Raw genomic sequence first — 17,298 nt, forward strand, 5'->3', positions numbered from 1 at the left:
ATGTTGATATCCATAACCTTGCAGTGGATGCTTTACTACAAGCAGAAGAGTATAATTACTCCATTCCTTTCAGTCATAAAGCAATTGTCAATAAAAGCAATTAGGTTTAGTATGCAGGGTTCATCCTCCCTTGTACTCGCTCTCTCTTTCTTTGTCGGTAAGTAATGTCCCTCTTGTGCTCTATAACTTTTTCAAAGTCTGTTTGGAATGCTAAGCAGTTCAGCCAAGTCTTACTGTCCAACAGCCTTCCCTATTATGATGATGAACAGCCAAAGCAACACATACCACTGAATGCTACTTCCTGAGCCAGCATACTACAACTGATGGCACTAGACCAACAAACGGATTAAATAGTGATGCAGCTTTGTTCACTGGCAGTGCCATGCTGGTAAGAAACCCCAGGAGCATGTGAGATGAACTCAAGTTTATATAAACTGTGCAGAGGCTTACTTGTTCATCATGTGATCTTCAGAGCCCACCAAGAAGCACTACTGCAGACATACCACAACACCAGCTTCACACAATGTATTTTGCCTAGTAAGTTTTTTTGGGGGGTAGGGACATTTCAGCCTTGTCTGACAATAACAGGATGTTCTGCAAGGAGTCTCAATGGCAACCTGTAGTTGTATCAAAACATTTTGGTAAGCCTTAGCAGGACCTAACTTGTGCCCTTGAAATTGACTCACATTTCTTTAGAATTTTCATTCCTTCTATTTTCAGAGAGGCATAAATCACCAAGCAAAATTGACCCACTTTCTTAAAAGGGGGAAAGGGTATACAGTGTCAATAACAAAAGAGAAGAGTTAAAAGCTGTACTGTGTGCAATAGGCACAAAAGGAGTACCAAAAAATCTCAATATGGCATTACATTTACAATATTTTAAATAACTAACTGGATGTCCGTTGAACTTAGAGGACAGCCATCAGATTAATTCAGGGGGAATTGCAATCAAAAGCGGCTTTCATGGTGGAAAGTTTTCCACATTAAGATAAAATGAAGGAAAAAGGATAGAGATGTCAGCTTCAGAAGTAAAATTTATTTTGCTGGAAGCTGAAAATAACTATTAGAACTGTCACAGAGCCATCTATGTTTTCCACTGACCCAAGCAGCACTTTTCCTGATTTTTCTGCTTCTTAGTAATCTAACATTTGTCCTACCATGTCTAAAAATTAGATTATGTAAAGCAGCCTTTTCTTCTGCCCCATCCATCTCCTTTGTTCTGTAAGTACCTTCTAGAGCAGTGATGGTGAACCTATGGCATGGGTGCCAGAGGTGGCACTCAGAGCCCACTCTGGGGGCACGCACAGAGTCCCCCCCCCACACACACACATCTAGGCTGGCCTGGGTTGCTGGGCTCGATTATTAGCATTAAACCTAAGACCTATTTTGGGGGAAGGAGTGTAGGTAACCCTGTTAAGCGCTGTTAAACTAAAGCGCAATCCTTTACCTGGGAGTAAGCTCTGTTGCTGGCAATGGGGCTTGCTTCTGAGTAAACTCTCCTAGGGTTGTGATTCACCCGTTGGAAGAGTTGCACAGTTGCTTCAAAGCAAAGCCATCGATTACCACCAAGCTTACTCCTGAGTAACACATGCCTCAGAGCCAACCATTTTTTCTAAATGAAAACCTCAATACTCAGGTTAAATTACCGTATTGGCACTTTGCGATAAATAAGTAGGTTTTGGGTTGCAATTGGGGCACTCGGTCTCGAATAGGTTCGCCATCGCTGTTCTAGAGCAATTACCACACCCGGGGGGGGGGAAGTTCCCCCTCTGGAGGCAGTGCCTAAAAAGGGGGGGATACACTAAAAACAACTGATTTCTAAGATCAGAATGACAGGTGCTAGTTACCCTGCTACCATTCACTCACTGGTTTGCATTCTTTTGTGTGTGTCTATTTTAACATTTGAAAGCGTGACCTCATTCTTTACCAAGGTGTGATTAGTTCAATTGACATTTCTCCAAAACAGCCTTCAGTAGAAATTAATGCCATCAACTATGTAAGAATACTGAAAACAATTTATCATTTTCATTGATTATATGCAAGTGATTCAATATCATTTACATATTACAACACTTCACAGGAATTTCCCCAAAAATATTTTTAAAGAAAGGGAGTAGTCCCAGTAAAGGTTACCAAACTTCAGGGGTAGTTGGAGATCTACCACTATTATAACTGATCTCCAGTCGACAGAGATCAATTCACCTGGAGAAAATGGCCACTCTGGAAACTGGGCTCTATGGCATTATACCCCAACTCAAGTCTCTCCGCTCTCCAAACCCTGCCCTCCTCAGGCTCCAACCCCAAAATCTCCAGGTATTTCCCAACCTTGAGCTGGAAACTCCAGTTATTTCACACTTTACATTTTAATAAGAAAGCCAACATAGTATATCAAAAAGCCTATGGAGGTTCAGAATTTTTCAAGATCTTTGTTCTTGGCATTTTTGCTGGTTGATACTGCCTCTTAGGGTGGGAACTTAATACAACAGAATGACTGCAGATAAAATGCAGGTTTGTTGATTACCTACCAAATGGAGTGAGGCAGTACAGGGAGCAGAGGATGCTAGCTGCTTTCACACATGCTTGCAGGGTGGGGAGTATGGGCAAAGGAAGAGGTCAGCATCCCTCTGTTGCCTTCCAGTAGTTCACTTAAATCGAAAAATTCACTACTCCCGTTTTTCTTTCCCATGAGAGGCAATTCCATAGCTTAGTACAGTGGCACTACAGGCAGGGGCAGTCAAGCAACCCACATTCAGTTCCTGGTGTTAAGAGCTAAAACAAAACATCCTGAGGGGAGTTGTTCAGTCAAAGTGTGTGAGTGACTCTATTACCTGTTTGCAAAACTCTGCACATAAACAAAATACTGGTTCTACTAATATTAGCCTGTAAGTTGTGATGAAAGCAATAACATATACAGACTGAGAGAACTGGTGAAGAGGTTTATTGAAGGGTCAAGCTGAAGGGCCATAGATATAAATCAGTGAGGAATATCTTCTAGCGCAGGAAGAATTCCTGGGTACTAGTTAGTCTGAGGAACTGGATTTGCTTTGTGTTTCCTCAGTAGAGTGTTTTATGTTTAGTTTGGGTTTTCTAACTGTGAAGGCTGAGTATGTACCAAGCCTGTTAGACCCCTGTATAAACAAGTAATTATCCACAACATATTTAGTTTTAGGAACTGTAACATCTAAGAAACAACTATATAACTGAACTGTAACTGAGAACTGGAAATGAACAAACTTACACTTGTGATGAAAAACCAAATATTGAATTTCTGTGCCATAGCTCTAGTGTATATATTTCTCCTGCTTGATTTGCCTCATCCAAACCTTCTCTCCAAGCTACTTATCTCCCTTTCTCATCACCTCTTTGTTAATAAACCTTTTATTCTGTTTGTTCAAAATCTGCTTCAGTATGTATGTGCCTTAATAAGGGGTTTGCCTAGAAAGGCTTAAAACAGCAGGTATCCTTCACCTTCTGGGATAAGTACAGGGCTGAGGGACAAGTGAGTGGGTTCCCTGCCTGAAAAAGTTAAGGAGGTGAGGGGGTCTGTCTCACCTTCATTTTCAAATAAATTTACTATATGGAGATGGTGGCTGTATTAGGTGAATACTACGTTTCCATGAATTGTATGGCCAGCCCTTAAATATTCACTTAACAACTAAAACTTCAAAGAACTACAAAATTTGATCTACATGGTAGGAATGTCAGTGACACACATTCTGTTATTTCAAAGAAGTGAAAAGCAATCACATGAAACCAGATAAAGGCTGAGAACATACAGCATATTCTCCACCCCCCCTCCAAAAAAGTTGAAAGTAGTATGAAAAGGTTGTGTTTTTCTCAGCTTCCTAATTTTACGGGGGGGGGGGGGGGGGGGCATGCTGTCTTCCAGATTAAAACTGAAGATATAGTCTCCTAGGCAGCTGGGCAATTATTTGTTCAATTTATTCTATCCTCAGAATAAAATTTCACATACAAGCATGCTTTTTCTCAGCATAAAGGGCATGTTAGAACAGTGCACTTCCTTATTCATGAACATTACCAATAATTGCCAAATGCACATAATTTGCATACATTGACATGCACATGGCACAACAGGCAATAATTTTCATGATCTTTGTACATAAAAATGTCTTACACAAACAGTATTCTGAGTGCACCAAAAGAATAGGCGGTTGGGTCAGATAATGTCCATCTAGCGCAGCTAGACAAGGGTCTTAGGAAGGTGCAGAAATAGGGTGGGATATTTATTTCCTGTGATCAAGAGCATATAATCTCAAACCATGGCAGTGTTTCATAACATGGACAATATGTTTTGGCTAGTAAGACAATGACAGACCTACATTTATCTAAAATTAAACCTTTGCTCTTGCAAACAGAGAGTGTAACCAAAGTTATATTTTGTCATTAAACCTACCCTAATGCAACTGGAAATGCTAAGGCTAAGACTGCAGCTTTATACTGGAGCCTAAGGGCAAAACCATAGCAGCAGTAAGAGATGGAAGCAGGGGGTTTGTAGACCACACTGGAACTAGTACAATGGAACGGGAGAACAACTGGCATGAGTTTAGAGGAGCTAGGATATGTTTTCGATTAAATTATTAGCAAATGATTCACGACTGTAAGGATATGTGAGCCAAGGTGACCAAAGAATAGAACTTGAGTTTGCTGCATTTTCAAGTGATTGCCCAAACTTTATTTTACGGTGCACTGTTTTCAAGTTAACTATGTCCATTTTGGAGTCCCCAAGTTGTAACACATCACTTGTTAACTATAAATGAAAATAGTTTTCCTGAAGCAATGGTGGTATGACAGAACAAACCTATAAATTATGAAGAAATACAACTGAATAATAGGCACTGGGAACTAAAGTAATAAAGACATCCTCCAAATATTTTACACACTTAGAAGTTCCACTGGTGGTGGTTTCAAAGGAATCTTTCCTAGTGTAAATTTCTTTGCTTCGAATTGCTTCAGCTCATCCGCAGATAGTTCAGCTTTGGGGGTAAATAGCTTTTCGGATGCGTTGTTGGTTTGGGCTAATGATGACACAAATGCACCACTGCTCCCAACAGCATTTGTGGGCTGTCCAAACAGGGTGTTCCTTGAATCCAAAGTTTGAGCAGCAGTGGTTGTATTGCTAGCACCAAATACTGGAGCAGATGTGTTATTTGACGAACTGGTAGGAAGTGAATGTCCAAATCCTGAAAACCCAGAAGTCCCAAAGCCACCAGGAGATGCAGAACTTTTAAATGAAAAGGAAGCTGCAGATGAAGCAGGTTGGAACCCAAAGCCTGAATGGGTAGTGGTAGTTGTAGTTGACGAAGATGTTGCACCAAGTGATGGATGATTCTGAACTCCAGGAAGGCTTCCAAATGCAGGCAGGTTTCCAGATGAGATGTTAGCAAGTTCCACAGGTGATTTGAACGAAAAGGTGTTAGCACTGCTGTGTTCATTCACAGGAAAGGCTGCAAAAGTAGCACAGAGAACCGCATTTATACAAGGCTGGTTTACTGCATCAAGTCTGAAGAAAGACCAGTAGAAAAAGACAAGCAGGATCGAGTTCAGCATAAAATACTTACCTGAGGCCCCAAAAGCTGATGACTGCTGTCCACCAAACCCAAATGCAGATGGTGGCTGATTAGCCACATTCTTTAGTTCAGATATCTGAAAACAAACAAACAAAAAAGCTGTTATCTCCTAGCATATAGTGACAGCCCTCCTAAAAAAAAAGCTCTCTTCCCAGCCATTCTTCAGCCAGTTGGTTTTCCAATGCACCATGGATCAGCAGCACGAACACCCCTCCATAAATAAGTTCCTAATACTGACTTCCTGTTTTTCTGACATGTGAGTCAGATTATGTAACTTCCTGCAGAGCACACAGTAGGTCTCATACTGCTGCCTGAGTATCAAAGGTTGGCCCTGAGGCTGGAAAAGCAGAAGATCACTGCAGTAGATCAACAAGAAAGTGATGGAAGGGTAGAGGACAATGATACAGAATGGATGAACCTGATATCAACAAAGGTACTGAGTAGGTGAGCCACTGTGGTTCCAACAGTACTTTACTAAGTTAAGTGAGAAGGTATGTGATATAAAGAAGTCATTCTGCAAGCAGACATATAGAGAAGGAAACACCTCTCAGTCCTGGAAACAACAAGATAGAAGGCAAGGAGACAAAGGTAGGAGCAAGAGGGTTCTCTGCAGTTGAATTACAGAAAAACAACGTAGAGACGCTGAGAAGGAGAATTAAGGAAGACTAGAGAGGAGCTATATTCAGGCGCACAAAAGTAGAACACCGTAGGTCCTCTTGACTCAGTTGGTTGCTTCTGCGAACCAAGGACAACCATAGCAGTTGAAATGAATGATTTATAACAGTCTCTCTTACTAGTTTAGATAACAATGGCCACAAACACAGCAATGACCAACTTCCCAACCAGTGGGAAGGGAGGGACAGACCAAACCATTCCCTGGCCAAGCTGCTAAGAAGGCATCCACAATCCTGATATTATCATTCCCACTTGTGCTCCTCACTAGTACAATGAGGCAGAGTGGGCAGAACTGTATTTTGAGCAAGGCACCAGGCTAAAGACACCATTTGGCCTGGGGGTCTGCTTTACACTTAGTCAGAACCCCCTACAACCTGAAAGCACACCCTCTAGAGCACATGCAGGTAGCAGCAGCACACCTATAAAGCTGCAGTTTTTGCCCTGGCTGCCTATCATCAGAACAAGACCTATGCTTGGTTATCATTGCTCTAATCCAATGATACTCACTCCACAGCTCACAGAGCACCAACCAAAAAAACCTACATTTACTTCCATCCCTGGCATGAAGGTGGCACCTCAGGAAAGCCTGTAGCTTCTTTATTCCCCAGTGGCAGCTGTTCCAGCAACAAGCCCCATAAAACAAGGACCTTGCCCAATTTCCTAAAACATGGGGCAAGTGCCCCATTGAGGAGCTGTGCTCAGAAGATCCACAGGTGATACGTTGAAGATCTTTGGTGGCTCCACAGTCCCTCACTGAGTATGCTCTAATTCTTCCTTCTTCCTTTTGTCCCCACAAAGAGGTCATGCCAGATTCTCACAATGAATATGCACATATCTGTAAATCAAGCAAAAAAATTTCTTTAACTCACCAATGCAGTTTTAGTAGAAGCATTTATATTTTTCAGCTCAAGTAATCTACTTCTCCACTGAGTGACTAGCTGCTGGACTGAGCTGACCTGAAGAAAAAAAAAAGAGGGAGGGGTTAGAACTTTGTAGGTCTCTACCAATCAATGTTAGAATGAACAGAGTTTCTGAACAACTGTGATTCAAACTATGGGTGCTTTCTTAATGAAGGAACTTCATTACTTTTCCACAATTCAAACACATCTTTCTGAAAAACTTTGCCTGTCTGATAGTAATTTACTCCAAACAATAGGTAGAGACTTACATAACTTTGAATATTGTTATTTGCCCTGCAGTTGTAGTATTCAAGACGAAGTTCTTCAGGAGAAAAGGTCGCAAAACCTACAAGAAACAATCAAAACCCTGAGACAAAGAAAGAATACTGCTTCTATTCCTAGCCACAAAAGAACAGTGAATATGTCTGCCTGTAACACCATACAAGTCAGATTTATTGCAGACAAAATCATTGGCCTAAGAAAACTCAGGACTGCAAAATAAAACAGAATTAACTTTCTTATCTTTTTCTTTGCTGCTTAAAGTTTACTTCAAATTGTTTCAAGAAGTGTGCTATTCTACTTCAGGACTGTAAGCTTGCAAATTCATCACTACTCTACTGATGGCTGAACTAGATGTTATTTCACCAAATGTGCAATTTCAGCTTCATGCTCACTATGGCATAGTGGTTAACAGTGTTGGACCAGTATCTGGAAGACCCAGATTCAAATCCCCACTTGGGCCATGGAAGCTTGCTGGGTGACCTTGGGCCAATCTGAATAATTTTCCTCACAGAGAGAAGAATGGAGCATTATGAAAACTGGAATGGAGAATGATGGGTCCCACTGGGAGAAAAGTAGGGTATAAACAAATTAGATAAATAAAATACAAGAATGGGGGTGGGGAAACTGTTCACCTGCACCCACTGAATCCCCCGGTAAATAACCCTTGAAAACTGGCCCTTCTCTTTCGGGAGTAAAAAGTGAAAACATTTGCCAGAGAAAATCAGCATGTGAAGAAAACGTTACAAACCTCCAAACAGTTTTTAATCTTTTCCCCCTTCCATGTCCACCCCACCCCCGCCCCCCATACATTAGCATTATAAAGGAAAAATGGGCTCAGGAACCCCATGTTTCAGTTTGTCCCTCAACAATGCCACAACAGCAGATTAGGCCTGGCTAAACTGCCACAACAAGGTCATGTCAACAAGAAAAACTTGTAAGACTGTACAGAGCACAGAGCTGCTGTCTGCCTGATAAAGATGTTAGATCCAAGTACTATTCTATATAGATGCAGTTATAACCCCAGCTACACTGAAAGGAAATCTTAGAAGCACAGTCCACAACCAATGCTCATTAATAAAGAGAACTCTTATATGTATTTCATTCATTCATTTATTATGGTCAACTGACCTATACAGGCAACCATGTCCAGGTTACAAAATATAATACAAAATAAATTAACTAAATAATAAAATAAGTTTTGTAAATTAATAAAATGAACAAACTATTAATATAAGAAATCAGCTTCTGGGGCTCTCTGATTTTCAATTCGGACTACCTCTGCCAAACATTTTGCTACCTCCAGTGTCATCTTGAATTTCTTGCCTTCTAGCAGATAGTAAATGCAAGACTGTACTGAACATCCTCTCAGATTTGTCAGTAGGGGAGAATCCTTTGTTGGTGCTCATGATGGTAAAACTTACAAAATAAAATAATGAGCTGCAGGGTTTCAGTGTCCTGGAAATTACAGGCACACAGTCTAAGAGAGTATGAAATTTCCAACAGAAATACATTTAACCTTGTTTTTGTAAACAGCCTGCAATAATGAGAAACAGTCAAGGTCTTCAGATAATTTGCACAGCAATAAGGTGTCATGTAGTTTATATGAAAAAAGACAGGTGAGCAAACAGCATGAGAATGGGAGCAAAAATTTGCCAATGTAATATTCCATAGTCTCTGCTCTATTGATTAAAGTGCTAAATTGTTGCCCAGAAGGGCAAGAAAAGAGGAAGAGAGACCAACTGAGGTGGCTTTTTGTGCAGTCATTTTCATCCAGCTACTGGAGTAATCATCCTGGGCTAGGCAGTTTAATAAACCTGGGCCCCATGAGAAGATCTTAATCTTGTGTCAAAGGCTCAATGCTGCAAACCATGCACTGTTAGTCAGGAGACAATCACTCGTTTCTAGTAAAGGGACTGTATTAGGGACATATTAGGGTACTGTTAGGATTGCCTTTAAAAATCTACCCTGGAGTCTACCGAGCTCCAGTGATGCTCCAGTAATCCACACTGCTATGGCATATAACAACTGCATTGCCACCTTTATATTAAAAAACTTTCAAATTAAGAGAAACATAATGTCCTCCCCTGGTGGAACAAAAGTGTAAGATGGAGAGTAGACCAATATTTGCTTTCTTCAGAGCTAGCTGTCTATGAGTGGACTAGGAACTAAATGAAGGTAATTTAAGCACAGATTTTTGCTTTTTGCTCTTCGCTCTGTTTTACATCAAGGTAGCCCCCATATTGAGGGGCCCGCCGTTCCTCTTTTTTGGGGAAGGTTTTAAATGTGGGTTTTTTTGACGCCTCTCATTTGACTGTTTTAACTGCTGTTTATATGGAGTTTTAATACGTTTTTATGGTTTATTAATTGGATGGAGCTTAGTTTATTTGTTTCCTATGTTTTGTACGATTTGCTCCTTTATTCAGTATTGTGTGAATTTTATGTTGTACACCGCCCAGAGCCCTTCGGGGATGGGGCGGTATAGAAATTTAAGAAATAAATAAAATAAAATAAATAAATAAAGATACTGGTAATTCCTGACTTGCTCTAAAAATGGCCATCAATGGCCATCAATTTGTATAATAATTTTATCAATTAATACCCATAAAGTGCAAAAGAAGGCTGAAAGTTGGGAAAAATTAAAATATAGAATCAACGCTAGGGAAAGGTTTACCTGAAATATTAGGCTTGTCTTTCAATGGTGAATAGGAGGAAAACATCCACTGGCCTGAAGATTCCCAAACCTCCATGTCTTTCATTATCATTTCACTGTATAATAAATATTTCAAAGTCATAAACCAAATTAATTTGGAGATTAACAGAACAAAAACCAATTTAATGCTAACTTTTTTTAAAAAAGAACCACATTGATAGGCGTACAGCTGACTGAAAGGAATGTGTAGGAAAAATCAGTTATAGAATTAGCATTGCAGTTTATTTTAGAAACCAAAACACAAAAATGTAAGCAATGGGAGAGCATAAAGTACAGTAGGGATTCACAATCTTTTTGAGTCTGTGGGCACATGTTGAATTCTGACACAGCATTGTGGGCACAGGAACAAAATGGTTGCCACAAAATGGAATGTCACAGGAGGGGGAATCAGTCACAAAATGATTGCCACAGCTTAACTTGAGTAACACAGTGCTGTGTTGGCAACTGGTGCCAAAGCAACATTCCTAAAAAATCTCCATAGCCAATCAAATCTCTAACGGTCAATCAGAATCCTTGATAGGGAAAAACCTTACTTGGTCCTGCCCACTTCCTAAAAGTGCTTGCAGGAGATGAAAAGATGTTGGCAGCCACCATTGTACCCATGACCACCACAGTGGACACCCTGGAGTAAAGGATCAAAGAGGCTTACAAAGTACTTAGGCAAGTGTAAAGGTTTCATTGTGGAATACGATTTCCAGCTTTTACAATACTTCCATATTTCTACAGTCAAAATGTCATGAAAAGGAACACAGATACAATTCTGGTCCCCACTGAATTTGATGGATGTGGTTCGTGCAAAAGGAGGTTTCTTTGAGCTTATAGAAAATCTCCCCTATCTATATCTATTGCTCTATTGCTCAGATTTTTTATTCATACTTGGGAGCCACTGTATAAAATTAGACATACTGTCTTCCAGATATACTGACACTTGATGGATGTAGAACTAAAAAGCTAATCTAAACATTAAACAACTGCTGTCCAGCTGTTAGAAAGTTGTAACTGCTGTCATCTGGAAGACACTCCCAATGATCAAAAAGCCACTTAGCTTTTAACATTATAAGGATTCCACAGGTCAAAGGGCATTAGGAATTATCACAAAATGGGAACTGATGAGTTTTGCACTCCTTTTTGCTACACTTTCCCTCTCTCTTGACTCGGCTATATGGCTTTCTGATATCTTGTTAGCTGTCCACTTATTCTTTGCCATTATTTGATCTTCAAAACTCACTTATGCTGTCAAGTCACAACTGACTTATGGTGATCCCGCAGAGTTTTCAAGGCAAGAGACGTTTGAGGTGATTTGCCATGAACTGCCTCTGAGTGGGCTGAGAGAGTTCCAAGAGAACTGTGACTGGCCCAAGGTCACCCAGCTGGCTTCAAGTGGAGGAGTAGAGAATTGAACCTGGTTCTCCAGATTAGAGTCTACCACTCTTAACCACTACAGTATGCTGGCTCTTCAGCCCCATTACCTGTGTAAAAAAGCTCTCTTAAACAGTTTGTGGAAAGCAGAAAGAGTGAAAGTAGAAGAAAGTCTCATTGAAACTAGTGCATCTTACATTCCTCATCTGTTTCCAAAAATGTCAAAATGAAACTACTGACACTTTCTTAGATCTTAATACCATTTTAAATTACATAGAGGGAACATGGACAACTTTGATGATGCTTCTTAGCACCTGGCACTTCTAGAAGTATTTGTTTTAATTTACCACCACCCCCTGTAAAAATTAAGATTATTCTGCAAACATAAGGCTCTCCCCACGTTTACAGAAACATCTAACCAAGCCCTGCATGGTCCGATTGAGAGATCATTTTTTGCTGCACAATACGGCCAACTTGGGAATTAAATTAAACCATTTTAGTATGCTGCATAATTCCTTTTTAACTAAACAGATTTTAGAAGTCTGCTTGTAGGACTGCAACAACAGGTGTTAAGAATACATGGAAGAATGCAAGGGTGTGTTGTGGGGTTTCCAGGCTGTGTGGCCGTGTTCCAGCAGCATTTTCACCTGACGTTTTGCCTGCATCTGTGGCTGGCATCTTCAGAGGATCATTTGAAGAGGCCAGCCACAGATGCAAGCGAAACGTCAGGAGAAAATGCTACTGGAACACGGCCATACAGCCCGGAAACCCCACAACACTCCAATGCAAGGGTGTGTTTTTTAACATTTAATTAATCTAAAACCAGTAAAAACCTCAAAAGATAAAATACTTACAGAAGCTTCTCATCTTCACCACACACATCTTCATTAGAATTTAAGGCAGCAAACCTATTTTGGGACAAGCCCAAGTCAGCCTGGGGCCCATGGAATGTTCTTCCATGATCTCTGTTGCTGTGCCAGTTTGATGCTTTAGAAAAACTGGATGCCTGGACAACAGGGTATCTCTGATTTCGGCCATCCCATCCACCTCTTCTGCTGGAACCTTAAATTGGAAGACAGAAAGAGGATATTTATCTTCTATGAAATAAAATAAGTTTAACCTTTTAGGGAAATAAATGGTTATAATGTACAAAATTTGCAAAATATTTGCAAAAGCATGACTGAAGGAATATAAACAAAATAAGAACATAAACAATAACAAAATATACATTACTGCCCAACATGGAATGGCTCACAAGGTTTATTTATGTTATATACAGTCTCCCTTTCTCACTGGGACTCAAGGCAAATGACACAGAGTAAGTCAATAAATCAACAGAATGCAATATGTGATAAACGATGCAATATGATTTGTATTATAGAACTCTGGAATCAACCAGAAATCTGAGCCATAGCTGAAGCAAAGCAGAAGTATTAATATGACACATTAAACGATGCTAAAAGTTATAGCAGCATCCTACCTACAGCGACAGTGCAATTTATACAGATTCCCAACTTTCTGAACCATTTTGTTATAGTTTAACCCTACTGTGTTAGAAAGTAATGTCTTTGCAGCTGATTTATGGTGACCCCATAGGGTTTTCAAGGCGAGAGATGTTGGAGGTGGTTTGCTAATGTCTGCCTTGACATGGGCTGAGAAGTTCTGAATGAACTATAACTGGCTGAAGGTCACCCATCAGGCTTCATGTGGAAGAATGGGGAATCAAAACTGATTCTCAATTAGAGTCCACTGCTCTTAATCACTACACCATGCTGACTTTTCAGCTCTATTACCTGTGGAAAAAGTCCTCTTAAACAATTCAGCTTTGAACAGTTTGTGGAAAGCCAAAAGGGTGCACTGAGGAGAAAGTCTTACCACCAAACAAAATGGTACTACAACATCTATTTCTTAAGCAGTATTAGAAAGTAAAGGTCTGGAAAGGATCAGGAGAAGCAATATAATGCAATGAAGAAGAAAGAAGAGTTTGGATTTATAAACACCCCCTTTCTCTCCTGTAAGGAGACTCAGCATGGCCTACAAACTCCTTCCCCTTCTTCTCCCCACAACAGACACCTATGGCTGAGAGAGTTCTGAAGAACTATGACTAGCCCAAGGTCACCCAGCAGGAATGTAGGAGTACGGAAACTCATCTGGTTCACCAGATTAGTCTCTGCCACTCAGGTGGTGGAGTGGAGAATCAAACCCGGTTCTCCAGATTAGAATCCATCTGCTCTTAACCACCAAACCATGCTGGCTCTCCAATGCTCTGAAAGCTGAAGAAAAGTTAAATATATTATTGATCCATCTCTATTTTCCTATTTGAAATAGGAAATCATATGTCTATAGCAATGATTTTCACTTTTTTCACATGGGACCAAATGAACTATGACAGTGATGGTGAACCTTTTTGAGACCGAGTGCCCAAATTGCAACTCAACCCCCATTTATTTATCGCAAAGTGCTAACCCAGCAATATAACCTGAATGCTGAGGTTTTAGTTTAGAAAAAACTGGTTGGCTCCCTCTTCCTCCGCCCCACCTGCTCGAGCAGGGGCCAGCCTGCTCTAGCCTCCAGCAAGTCCCTCGCGCACCGCTCTGTGCCTCTCTAGCAACTCTACCTCCTCTGCGCCACCCCCCCCACCCCCAGGCAGCAACCACCCGGAGCACAGGCACCAGGCTTGCCAGCTGAGTCCTCCCTGCTGACCACAGTGCGCGCGTGTCGTGCTCAGTGGCTCAGGCCAGCTTAGAAGTGTGTGTGTGTGGGGGGGGGGTGATTTTCCGCCCCCCCACATGGCGAACTCTGTGTGCGCATGCCCACAGAGAGGGCTCCGAATGCCACCTCTGGCACCCGTGCCATGGGTTCGCCATCAATGAACTATGAGCATGTCAAATGAAGTGACTTGACATCAGAGCCACGGGATAGGAAGATGAGGAGTCAGAATTATGACCTCCCAGTGCCAAGGCCAGCACTGTGGCCAGCAGATGACGAAAGTCAGCAACAGAAACATCCGAGCTCCAGGAGGGACAACACAGGAGATACAAGTTCAAGTGTCAGAGTCATGAAGGAATCTTCTGAGTGCCTTGACCTTACACTCCCGCTGCTTGCAGGTGGGTCTCAGACTGAAAGTTCACTAATCGTTACTAAGAAAATTCAACACAACTTTGATGACCTTTTCTTATGCCAAAAGCATTCTCCCCGTTATAGAAAAAGAAAGAACACTGTCAAGATACACCAGCATGCATACCATTTACCACCTGGTGTGTTTAAAAACAGAATGTACTGTTCATTTCAAATACATTTTTATTATACATAGAAGGGGGAGGGATCCAAGCAAAGAACTGCGAAATCAGATTCTGGGGTAATCCAAAAGATATCACTGATGGCCAACATATAACCCTGAAGAGGGGATTCAAGCACGAAGGTGCTGGTGCATTCGGCTAAGCCAGGCGTGTCCAGCCTAGTACCTGAGCCACTCTGGTGAGACAGTAGCCCCCTTCCTTCTGTTAATAATGAAGGTAAGTCACAGCAATGTCCCGGGGCCAGGACTGCCAGCCACACGGGCAGAGAACCGCCCACCTTGAGCTAACACGAGACGCTTCTTCTCTCCCCCGACCCCACGCCGTCGCATTACCGGAGCTGGGAGGAGAAGTGCGGATGGATCCTTCCCCGGGGCGCGGATGCACATTCCAGCATTTTTCGCCGAAGCGGCAGTTGCCGTTCAAATAATATCGGCAAACGTTGCCGGCGGAAGCCATGGCTGTCCCGCAAGGAACAGCGCAGAAACTCTCAGCAGCAACGCGAAGAGTCTGAGCAAACTGCTCCACAGCCAATGGGAGGCTAGGGCTCATGTCGATGACGCGTCGACAGCAATTGCTCGCTATGGGAGGAAGAGAAAGGACTGGGCGGTGAACCTTATGGGGCTGGAAGCTTCCTGGTTCTGTCATGAGACTTTGGGTATGCATTTGCAGCTGCTCGTGAAATCTCATATAATGCAGGAAGTGGGACTTGGCTGTGACAATGCACGCGAAGAGGCGTTGGACGCTGCTTTCGGCATTCAGTGGCAGCACGCGCTTGTTAAAACAAAGCAGTCACGTGGAAATCAGCTCCCTTTTATCGCAGTGCGTTGCTGGCATGATCAACTGTCTCTTCCCGCGCCTTCAAGCAAATGGGAGGAAACAAATGTAAGCCCTTAACAACATGCGACTTTCTTTCTCGCCATTAACTCCCGGGGTCTCAGTGCAAACTCAACCAAACAGTGCCCGCACAGTGGCTCAGGAATAAACACAGAAATAGGTCCCACGTCAAAAAAATTTTTTTTTGAGAATGGCAGGTCTACTCTGTCCGGTACCTCCACATTATGAACCAGGCAGGTCTCTCTTCTGCCAGGTGAACCTTCTTGGTGAAATACCGCTTCGTGTAATTGCTTGCCACAGCCCAAGAATCCGTTTCCTCAAAACCACTTGCTGCAGGATACATAAATTGCTTCACGGGTGTTTTGAAAATCCCCTTCTCTCTAGGGTGCCGTGAGGATTCAAAAGAACTCGGTCTGGTTGCAGAAGGAACCATGCAGTTCTCAGCAGCAGGAGTAGGCAGGGTGGACTGCCTCCAGGCAGCTGAGCCCCACAGGTCTCTGCTGAATGAAAACCTGAACGGGAGAACTGTAACGAACTTATTCCTTTCTTGGATTAAGAGCAAAGCAGGAAAAGAGAATTCAGCCCAGCACAAGTTGAGCATAATGAAGCAAACTAGGTAAGAGATGCCACTGGCACAGTGTTCCAGGTGTTGAATTACAAATTCAGTGTGCATCATTATTGTGTTTCATCAATCCTGCATCTCAACTCCAGTAGGGTCAAGTCCAGTAGGTGGGAGAAAGTATTTTCCTGTCTGGACCCCCACCCCCTCACCACAGTGAAATGGGGGACACTGCTCTAGGGCTTGTTTTTTCTGTGCTGCACATGGTATTTATTTATTATTGGATTTATATACCGCCCTCCCCCAAAGGGCTCAGGACGGTGTACAAAAGGAACATAAGCAGACAGAGCAGAAGTTAAAACTAATACAACTATAATATAAACTCTGTGATATTACTAAAACCATTACACTTTAAACAGAGCATAACTAACATGCTTTTCTCATAGGTATGCAAATACCCTTATAAACCTGACTCCAGTGTTTCTACTGTATCTAAGCAGCTTTATATATTTGCAAATTGCATCTTGTGTTTGCAGAGTGATGCTGCCTACAATACATTGACTTTGGGGGCAGTTTCTAAATGAACCAACCATACCCAAGCCCATTAGCACCTTAAAAGACCCACAAGACTTCCAAGATGTACGCTTTCAAGAGTGCAAGCTTTCTATCTCAGAACATATGGGATTTAAAAAATAGTTTAGTACAGCATCTTGCACCCACCTAGTTTTCCTCCCCTGAAGAGGTACGCTGGTAGAAAAGTATCATCTAACAGCAAAGCTCAACAGGGCACAGGTAAGAGCATATTCAGCACTTGGCTTACCTTGCTTCATACAGACACATCCTCTGGCTCTTTCATGATTCTGAAGATATGTCCAGAAAATGTACATAACTAGGTTGCTCAAGTCAGTTTTTTATAACCCATATGTTAATGTAAAAAAGCATAGATCAACTTTCAAGAAAAAGAGCTTTACTACACTACTCAAAGGAAGTGTGTCAATCATATATATATGTTTGTCTGAATTGAGCCATTAATACTATGCATTAGAATCTCTGTTCTCTTAGAATGGTGTTTAACACATTTAGAATTAACTCA

The 17,298-nt window shown here is 41.7% G+C and overlaps 1 protein-coding gene across 2 annotated transcripts; it reads right to left on the minus strand.

Annotated features, from left to right (window-relative positions):
• Nucleotides 1–2,922: 2,922 nt before the first annotated feature.
• On the minus strand, nucleotides 2,923–15,588 carry NUP42 (nucleoporin 42). Of its 2 annotated transcripts, none has more exons than XM_048511133.1 (7): nucleotides 15,145–15,588; nucleotides 12,368–12,575; nucleotides 10,116–10,210; nucleotides 7,432–7,508; nucleotides 7,133–7,219; nucleotides 5,580–5,664; nucleotides 2,923–5,465 (listed from the first exon to the last, which is right to left on the minus strand). In XM_048511133.1, the coding sequence occupies exons 1-7, from the start codon at nucleotides 15,497–15,499 to the stop codon at nucleotides 4,894–4,896; spliced, it is 1,479 nt and encodes a 492-aa protein (XP_048367090.1). In that variant the 5' UTR covers nucleotides 15,500–15,588; the 3' UTR covers nucleotides 2,923–4,893. The 2 variants fall into 2 exon arrangements, with proteins under 2 accessions (XP_048367090.1, XP_048367091.1); XM_048511134.1 differs by having other exon boundaries at nucleotides 15,090–15,286.
• Between the last annotated feature and the right edge of the window lie 1,710 nt (nucleotides 15,589–17,298).

Source organism: Sphaerodactylus townsendi, linkage group LG11 (assembly GCF_021028975.2).
Source record: "Sphaerodactylus townsendi isolate TG3544 linkage group LG11, MPM_Stown_v2.3, whole genome shotgun sequence".
Lineage (NCBI taxonomy): Eukaryota > Metazoa > Chordata > Lepidosauria > Squamata > Sphaerodactylidae > Sphaerodactylus > Sphaerodactylus townsendi.

Coding starts and splice junctions, on each gene's coding strand:
- NUP42 (XM_048511133.1), bottom strand. CDS start 15,499: ATGAGATTTCACGAGCAGCTGCAAATGCATACCCAAAGTCTCATGACA. Junction 10,211..12,367: donor GGTGAAGATGAGAAGCTTCT/GTAAGTATTTTA, acceptor TTTATTATACAG/TGAAATGATAATGAAAGACA. Junction 7,220..7,431: donor ATAACAATATTCAAAGTTAT/GTAAGTCTCTAC, acceptor TTTTTTCTTCAG/GTCAGCTCAGTCCAGCAGCT.